The sequence below is a fragment of the Lupinus angustifolius genome, chromosome LG04, assembly GCF_001865875.1.
Source record: "Lupinus angustifolius cultivar Tanjil chromosome LG04, LupAngTanjil_v1.0, whole genome shotgun sequence".
NCBI lineage: Eukaryota > Viridiplantae > Streptophyta > Magnoliopsida > Fabales > Fabaceae > Lupinus > Lupinus angustifolius.
The window spans coordinates 7,767,743-7,777,552 of NC_032012.1; the positions used below are offsets into that span (position 1 = coordinate 7,767,743).

The 9,810-nt window shown below is 33.7% G+C and overlaps 2 protein-coding genes and 1 long non-coding RNA gene across 3 annotated transcripts; 1 reads left to right on the forward strand and 2 right to left on the reverse strand.

Moving 5' to 3' along the window:
* On the forward strand, positions 170–5,599 carry LOC109345439 (fumarylacetoacetase). The gene is made up of 14 exons (XM_019584434.1): positions 170–436; positions 1,263–1,341; positions 1,562–1,620; positions 1,707–1,831; positions 1,915–1,989; positions 2,250–2,325; positions 2,520–2,619; positions 2,697–2,756; positions 2,947–3,017; positions 3,119–3,181; positions 3,378–3,442; positions 3,785–3,881; positions 4,364–4,489; positions 5,289–5,599. Exons 1-14 carry the CDS (start codon positions 233–235, stop codon positions 5,349–5,351), a joined length of 1,263 nt encoding a protein of 420 aa, XP_019439979.1. The 5' UTR covers positions 170–232; the 3' UTR covers positions 5,352–5,599.
* LOC109345440 lies at positions 2,946–4,993 on the reverse strand. Its single transcript, XR_002107415.1, has 3 exons — positions 4,980–4,993; positions 4,815–4,816; positions 2,946–3,057 (listed from the first exon to the last, which is right to left on the reverse strand). It is a non-coding gene; the product is annotated as an uncharacterized LOC109345440 (long non-coding RNA).
* Positions 7,179–8,449, reverse strand: LOC109345441 (acyl-CoA--sterol O-acyltransferase 1-like). The gene has a single exon (XM_019584435.1). It carries the CDS (start codon positions 8,411–8,413, stop codon positions 7,211–7,213), a length of 1,203 nt encoding a protein of 400 aa, XP_019439980.1. The 5' UTR covers positions 8,414–8,449; the 3' UTR covers positions 7,179–7,210.

Here is a 9,810-nt window from a genome sequence, read left to right on the forward strand (position 1 = left end):
ACTAATAAGTATTAAGTTCTTGATAACCAATACCCACAAACTTAACTATTTTTATATTTAAAAAGAAATGTATGCATTACATCTTAAATTTTTTTATATACTATCAATTTATCATTTATTATTCTTTTTAATGATTAATTTCTTAAAAAATATAAGTTATATATTGTGCACTTATCTGAGTCACTATTTCCTTGTCTCTTTGTTCTTTGTACCGTGGTTGAGTTCAGCTTCCATGGCGCTTAAGTCCTTCATTGAAGTTGACGATGAGTCTCACTTCCCAATCCAGAACCTTCCTTACGGTGTTTTCAAACCTCAACCTTCTTCATCTCCTCGCCCTGGTGTAGCCATCGGTGACTTCGTCTTGGACCTTTCTCAAATCTCTTCTGCTGGTCTTTTCGATGGTCCTCTCCTCAAAAACTCCAATGTCTTCAATCAGGTTTTTTCTACACTTCTTTCCATCTTCTTCTTACTTTTATTTTTTACTTGTAAATGCTTCTCACTGATTCAACCAACTTGGGTTACTATTTGGGTTCTTTTTGTTTTTCAACTTTACATGCTGTTACTTTATCTATTTACTATTTTGATATGGTATCTTAATTTATCAACTTAGAGGCTGATTTTGATGCAACGGTAAGATCGTCGTTTAGTGACCATTAACCACGTGTTTAAATCCGGGAAACAGTCTCTCTACTTGTTGAGGTCTGAAGTAAGGTTGCATACATCTACTGTCTTCGGACTCCACTAAGTGGTGCCTCGTGCACCGGGCAACCTTTTTTCCCCTTAATTTATCAATTTATGATTTATAAAGTATTATGGTGTTGTTCAATCCGATCCCACTACTGGAGTAAGGGCGTGTTATTGTTGTATCTTAATTTATCAACTTGTCACGCTCTTTTTGTTCCCTGATAGAAAAGAATGAAAGAAAGGAAAAGAGTGCACCTAATTATTCGGATCATCACTTTCTACCTACCCCGGAGATTATGCCGCTTAAAGAGCTGCTTGCCAAAAATTTATTGTTTATTTTTAGATAAAAACATTTCTTAGTTCAAGTGGCAAGGAATTTGCTTTCAGCAGAGTCTTAGATTCGAGTTGGTGAATAGAAAAAATCCGGAAGAGCTTTGTCCCCTTGGATACACCTCGAATTGGATTAGTTAGATTTCAATGTGATCTTGCATAGGAAAAGAAAATATAAGCTCTTACTATGTTTCTTGTTAGTTTTGGAGCCTCTGGACTAAGTGATTCTTGTGTTATGATTATAATAGCCTAATCTAAACAAGTTTATATCGCTTGGAAGGCCAGTCTGGAAGGAAGCTCGTGCTACTATTCAAAAGCTCTTATCAGGTACAACTTTACTTCACTCTGTTTATTTGTTTAATTATTTACCTTTTTCCCGCAGCCGCCGAAGGTTGTACTTGTACAGTATATATCTATGTATATGCATGTTAAATTTTGTATGAGCTGCAATTACTGGTCCTTGTTTCGAAGGTTATGTAAAACTCATCACGATCATATTTTATAGATGTATTTGAGTTTGAGCAAATGAATTTTTTTAATGATGCAGCAACCGAGCCAACTTTGAGGGACAATGCAGCTTTGAGACAGAAGTCACTTCTGCCTGTGGTATTGAACCTTGTCATTCCCTTATTAATTTACATGGTCATGGTTTTTGCTTCTTTTAGTGATATTGTTGGCGTCTATGTTTCCAGAGCAGTGTAGAGTTGCTTCTTCCTGTTGTTGTTGGAGACTACACCGATTTCTTTTCATCTCTGCATCACACTAAAAATTGTGGGCTAATATTTCGTGGGCCACAGAATCCCGTTCTAGAAAACTGGTTAGTTGACTTCAAAGGCTTTACAAATTAACTGAAGAGTAAAGTTTCTTTCTAACTAAAAAATTGTAAACTTGTTTTCCTAGGTATCACCTGCCTATTGCATATCATGGACGGGCATCTTCTGTTGTTATTTCTGGAACAGATATTATTCGCCCAAGGTTAGAGTTTGGTTGTGAACCTTCAATTGTTCTATTCACAAGTTTATGTACTTAAGCAACTCTTTAAACTATGTATCTTTTTAATTCTTATGTTTATGAACTCATGAAGATTATTCCTTCAAAGTTTTGTTGCTTAACATAGAAAAAGGTTTGTAATGCATGTCTAAGTACTGTAGAAGGATATGGCTTTATGTGGACATTATCCATATAACTACTCTGCATTCTATCTCACAATGTTATGCCACTTTGTGCTTATTTAGAGGTCAAGCTCATCCAAGTGGCGGTTCTCCACCCTACTTCGGTCCTTCTTTGAAGCTAGACTTTGAGTTGGAAATGGTTAGCTCCTTGTCTACATAATCTTCTTTGACCATTCTACACACTAAAATGCATATAGAATTTCATTTTAAAATTATAAAACTCGAGATAGATATTCTGTCACTTACTTCGTTTTACTTGTAGTTGAGTTATCATGGTACTGCATTACTTTTTATTTCTTTTCCTTTTAGCTTAAATTCTTAGTTTGATTACAGGCTACTGTTGTTGGGCCTGGAAATGAATTGGGAAAACCTGTGGATATTAACAATGCAGAAGATCATATCTTTGGGCTGGTTCTACTGAATGACTGGAGTGGTAATTGTCCATTTCAATATCTCTTTTTTATGTCTCTGCACTGTATAGTTAATGTTTTACTGAATTTTATTTGGCAGCTCGAGATATTCAAGCCTGGGAATATATTCCTCTTGGCCCTTTTCTTGGCAAGAATTTTGGTAAGAAGTTTCATTTAATTACTTCATATCATTAACTTTTATTGGGAAGGTGGGGATTTGGGATTTGGGCTCGTGCAGTATATTTGACATGGATGGTTGCATGTGCTAAATGTTGTAAATGAAACTATCACCTTATATATGCTATTCTAGAGTTAACCTTCCTTTATGATGTGTAATTAAAATCATATAGGAACAACAATATCACCTTGGATTGTGACCCTGGAAGCGTTAGAACCTTTTGCTTGTGAAGCCCCAAAACAGGTAGCTGGTTCCTTTCTTTGGAGATAGACATTGCAGGAACCTTATAGACCCTGGAAGCGTTACAACCCTGACATGCTATCTAATCTATCCATAAAATGCAGGATCCTCCTCCACTTCCTTATTTGACTGAAAAAGAATCCAAAAACTATGATATTTCACTAGAGGTATTTCAGAGAACCTTTTATGCATGTAGTCGATAGTATTTCTTCCTTTTGTTTGCCTGATTGATGGTATTTCTTCATGACCTATGTACTATTTGAAGAAGGTTCTTTTCGTTTTCTTTGTGATTTCTTTTCCCAAGATGATAAATTAGCCTTTTGAATTATTAAGTTAATCATGAAACTGTTTTCTTGCTGCAAGGTTCATATTAAACCTGCCGAACATGAAAATTCAAGTGTGGTGACACGGAGTAGTCTAAAGCACTTGTAAGGAAATTCTATTCAATAAGTAGTGATAATTCAGTTTATTTATTTACTTTCTTGCCACAAGGACTTACTTTTTTTAAAATCAGTCATGTTGCCTTGAAGGCATTTGCTATGGCTATGCTGATTTAAGTGAAGTGACTGACCTAATATTTGTTCGTACTATTTGTGCATAATTTGACTTCGGTGTGGTGATATACTCTCCTTGGTAAACTGTGCACAAGTAGCTCTCTTAAGTCTTGCCATTTGATAAATGCTTAGCCCTTGCCTTATATGTAATAAAGTCAATACTTTGAAACTGTTAAAGATATGACATTTAACCACTTATTCTTGTTCTCTTTGTAGATATTGGACATTGACTCAACAGCTTGCTCACCACACGATCAATGGTTGCAACCTAAGGCCAGGCGATCTCCTTGGAACTGGGACAATTAGTGGTCCTGTAAGATTCAATATTTTAACTTCTTGATCTCTGCCTTTTCTTTCACGGAATTGTTTTGTAAAATAACTCAGCCTAACTCCAACTGAAATACTAGCTCATAGATGAGGGTTGCCCAAGTCATTATAAGTTCTTCGTTACTCATATAATCAATTGATATGGGACTTAAACACATAACATACCCCTTCACGCTCAGCAATGGACGCCTAGAGTGTGAAGTTTGCAGAATACGACATCTGTGAATGACCCAGCATTGGAATAAGATCTAATAACATCTTGAATAGAAAAGGCTGAATTGTGACTAATGAACATCTCTCTTTATAATAATTTATATTACCTAAAAGATAGCAAAAATAAGATAAGAAATAATATGTCCTAATAACTATACAGTAATTGTAAGACATGGTAATTGCAATAAACATTTCAACATTGTTTCCTTATCACCTGGTCAACAAGTTTCAGTCAAAACATGTTTTTCGCTGCAGGAACCAGAGGCACGTGGATGCTTGCTCGAGTTAACTTGGAATGGACAAAACTCCCTGTCATTGAATGGATTAGATCGTAAATTTCTTGAAGATGGAGATGAAGTCACCTTGACTGGATATTGCAAGGTAGCAAGCAATTAAATTCTTCCATACCACACTGTGTTCAAACTGCTATTGCCTTTTTGATTTTTTTATATGAGCAATTTATTAGTTTATCATTTATTGTGTTAAGATACTTTACCATCTTTTTGAACTAATTTCAAATTTATTAAACCACTAGCCTATGGGGCAAACAGAAATCAGAAAGTAAACCTTTTAACAAAATCACTGCTAATTTACTTTCTCATATGAACTCCTTGCATAAAAAATTGTGCTGCTAGACCTGAATTCCCAGGGAACCATTTAAATTTCAATTATTTCTTTCTTGCCAAGTTTGGTTCATTGTGCATACTTCTCACAGCTGTAAGGATTTTATTAATATTAGTATCGTTACCTTGCTTCTTAAGAATGTTATTTTGACATCAAATTCTTGAAAATTGGGCTCCACGGTTACTGAGCAAGACTGTCTTTCAAATGAATGACCTCAATGTGTAGGGTTATCCTTTTCTTTTTGAACTATAGTTGAGTCTTCTGACCATCATTCCTTTAACTAGAAAACTGAAATTTCTGCAAATGATATGCTTTATTTGTTTATAACACAGCCATGTTAGTCACTTTTTTAGATGGTGTGAAGTTTTATAGAATAGACCACAATTCTTGATCATGTTTCATTCCTTTTTAAGCATACTTACAACATACAACAACAATCAAATCTTTACTCCATTAGGTGGGGTCAGTTATTTGGATCGAACAACGTTATAATACTTTAAGCATACTTACAACATGTAAAACTTAAAGAACATCATCTAAAATTCTTGCTTTACAGGGAAATGGTTACACCATTGGGTTCGGTAACTGCTCTGGCAAGATTGTTCCACCAGCTCCCTAATGGAAGTATCAGGCGCCGTGGGTACTTCGCCGACACTGTAAAATCAGCAAACGGGACTCTTTTAGCAGGACTCTTTTCCAAGTATGTGAATTGTTATGTGGTTTTTGGTGTAATTTACTCTGCTCTTAATGAAGGACAAATGCTTAAATAAAGGTGGCTCTCATGGGGGTCATGATTATCTTTTTTGGAGTGATTAAACATTAAGATAAACTACTACTAATGATAACGTGCTCTGAGAACTTATTTTAGATGATTAGTTTGTATAAGTTGTTTCAAAAAACCAATTAATCGCCGCAAAGTTTATTACACTAAATTGCCACTGGATCAACGACAACATGAACATTGTATTGATTATTTTACGTTGAAGGGAGAACTTGTTTTCTTTGGCACTTGACCTTAGTGTAAAACTCGCCGATTATGAGTTGATTTTTGGAGGATAATGAAGAGAAAGATACAAAGGATTATTTTTCCATTTTCATTATTTTTCCTCTGAAACCCAACTCGCAAACTAATCCTAAATGAGATGAAGAAACAATGGTGAGGGGTAGTCCTAGCCGTAAACGATGGATACTAGACATTGTGTGTATCGACCCGTGCAATGCCGTAGCTAACGCGTTAAGTATCCTGCATGGGGAGTAGGTTCGCAAGAATGAAACTCAAATGAATTGATGGGGGCCCACACAAGCGGTGGAGCATATGGTTTAATTTGATACAAAACGAAAAACCTTATCAGGGCTTGACATGCCACGAGTCCTCTTGAAAAAGAGGGGTGCCTTCGGGAACGTGGACACAGGTGGTGCATGGCTGTAGAAATAGTTGAACGACATCAAGTTGCAATGTAAACTTCCAATTTTTTGTCATCTTTACCAAGTATCTGGACTGGAATTATCTATTTTTCACCATAAATGAAATACACCATGACTATTTGTCATCTTAAACTTGTAGTGAGATTAGTTTCTCAATATATTTTGATAGAATAGAGATTCTCTTCAATATTAATGACATGTGATATGAAAAATAATTAACAATCAAAATTTTAATTATTTTTTAATAAAATAATATTAAAAATTATAACAACCTTTCCCTTGTATTCTAATATTGGACGGTGAAGAGGATCTCTGCCCAATTTTATTATACTTTAACTCCTTATCACCAAACTTTTGACTTTTTTTTATAAAAATAAAACCTTACCTATGGACTTTTGTAGCCATATATTCGGTCAACAAATCCACATTTGCAATTTTCTTAATTGGACATTTTCTGCCTTTGTAAGGAACCAACTTGTCAACCTATTTCCATTGACAGAACGTGAATGGCAATAAGAGCACAAGCAAGACTTGGCTTGCCTTCCACTCCATATTGCTGTATAACATGTGTGAGAGAGAAGTTTCTCGTAAAACTAAAGAAAAAGTAATATACTTTGATATTTATATTATTTTTATTTAAAATGACATTACACTTTTGTCCTTAAAATATAAAGGAAAAAATTATTTATCATCTTCATTACTTGAGATGAGTTTCATTTGTTTAATATATGGTTGCATTCCTCATACATGGAAGGATGCAATTTTTTTATTCTGCAAGGCATATACAGTAACAAAATAATTTCTAGTATAGGATTGAATATATGATCAATGATAAGTGAAATTACCATAGGATGGAATATTTTGTTTGACCCCATTTCAAAACTATGAAAATACTTATAAACTAACAATTTTATATTATTTTTGGAATGTAATTAATTGAAAATATTAAAATATGAAATTTTTGGGATATAAGATCTTTGTTCGAAAATGAGTCGGTGGAGTTTATTATCATTGATTAGTCTAATGAAGGTAACCTTACCATTTATATTTCCACTAGTCATGAAAACATAAAGATCTCAAAAGACCATAAAAATCCTTCCCCAACTCAGCAATAACATTCAACTCTCTAACTCCTTTTTCATAAACATGACACCGCACAAGCGCCGGCACAAACAGCCACAACGCCGTGTAGAACATGAACGCCACCGTGAGCGGCCACGACACCAACCTCGGCAACTGCCACTTCCCTTTAAGTGCCTTCTTAAATGCAACTTCAATGGCCAAACACACCCCATGTAGTAGAAAAAAACACATAGAATCCCATGATGGTTCCCACGTTCCCCACGTTCGTTTCTCTCTTTTGATGTAATAGTAAACTAGTTCATGCATCAACCCTGACACAGTAAAAGTAGCAACTATAGCAAGTACTGAAGCCCATTTTCTCCCAATGGCACGTGAAGATGCATTCACCACGGGCTCGTATATGGTAGGGTGCAGAATACGGGTCACCATAAGGTTCCACCTTCTTCCCCAAAAATCTTGCAAAGAAGTGCATAGATAGGGCTCGTTGAACTGTGGTTCAAGCTCTAGTCCATGAACTTTTCGAGCTAATAGAGCAATCATTCCAAAAATCAATTCTAGACCAATATACATGTAGAGGCAGTATAAGAATAATATGAACTTTGGGTGCAAAATTTCTTTCATTGGATATAGAGGAATCAAAAGGGCAAGTACAAAAACCATTGTGACATAAGCGTAGTTGATGGTTGATTTCTGGCCTTTTTCCGTAATTTGACTATTTTCTGTGTTTCTAGAAACATCTTTGTTGTCGGGAGTAAGGTTGTCTATATCTGTCTTTTCCAGAAGCTTACCCGATGTGAGATTGATGTGACTATTTTGTGTCTTGGAAAGATTGGGTTGGTGTTGGGTTTGGAATAATTTGATGGGTAGTAGTGAAAGGGGAAGAAAAAGGGACAAAGGGAGGGGAGGGTTGGAGGAGAGGGGGCCCTTGCCAAGGGCAAAGAGGATGAGTTTGAAAGTGGAAAGCCAACCTAGGAAAAAAGAAGTAGGACCTCCAAGGTAAATGGAGATTAACCTTAGAGGTAGAAGAAGGAGAATGAGTATGGGTGGAAAGATAGCTACAAGTCTTGCTTTGCCATGAGGGATGAACTTGCCAATTGTGTGGCAATAACACATTGTTGCTGCAGCTATGATCCATATCATAATGAAGTTCTTGAATTCTCCCTCCATATCCATATGATTCTTTCTTACTTCTCCTCCTCTCCTTTGTTCTTCATATTATGTGAGACAATGATATATTTATACAAAAGAAAAAATGTATGAACTCATAGAGAAATATTTTGTTACTTTTATTATTATATCATTTAGTATTTATTTTTAATCATGGTTCTTAAGTAAAAATAATACAAATAAATAGTAGATAATGTGTGGAATATATATAAATCTTTATTTTGATAGTTGGATATATATATTAAACTCATATTTATATTAGTCAAACTATATATGGTTTATAATAATGGGCTTAATGCCATGTGAAAAAGTTTATGAAATATCAGATTTGGACACTTTAGAATAATTTTCTGATGAGAAGAATAAAATAGTTTATAAATAAAAGACTTATATTAATTACCTCAAGTTTTTAATTAAAAATATGATGTATAAATTTTAAATGAGTCATTTTATGAATAAATAGTTGTTTTCTGTATGTAGATTTTTGCTTAGTATCAATTTGAAGAACTAAAAACGTAATAGTTCAGGAGTTTTATATTTCACATCAAGATTTTGCTTAAAGTGATCGATAACAAATGTCACTTTACTTGTCTATCTTTTTTGTACTAAATATCATTTGACCTGTAAATGAAACATATGTGGATGTACGTTGAACAATTTATTTATATTCATATTAAATTTATTAATGGCAGTATAATAAATAATACTATATTCATTAAATACTTTGAATCTTGCACTATATTCATTTTCAAAATTCATTCTCTTCTTATTCATTCTAAATAAATAAGAGGAAAAATACACCTACTCTCAAACTTACTTCTCATCATAGCAATCAATTCTAGATAAATCCAATAATTTGAATTAGTGAATAGATGTAAAACATTTGATTTTCCTAAAATTAATGGTCATGATAGAGCGTTAATTTAAAAAACTTACTCTTAGAGTAAGTGAATCTCAACTCAATAAATAATAGTCTAATCTCTCCAACTAAATTTAAATATTTCTAATTTCAAAATTAAAATTAACAAATAAATAACTCTACATGGTAAGAATTTCAAAAATATTACTATATATATGAACTCAATAAAAACTTTCTTAATAAAATTAATATTATGCTTCCATCTTATTAATAGGGTCTTTCATTCTTTCTAAAAAAATGTATATACAATAATTGTTTATATTACAAAAATAATTCTATTTAGTTAAACAATTTGAGTGAAAAAATAAGGTATTTTAAGAACATTTTTTATAAATATAATAAATTGTTGACAAATTTAATAAATTTTTCAACCTTAACTAGGAAAATTTCTAATAAAAAGGATTTGAACGAGGTAATATTAAACTAAATAAACTAAAAGTAAAAGTCAGAACTCGCGCACCACGCGGAAGTCGAGGGTGCATAT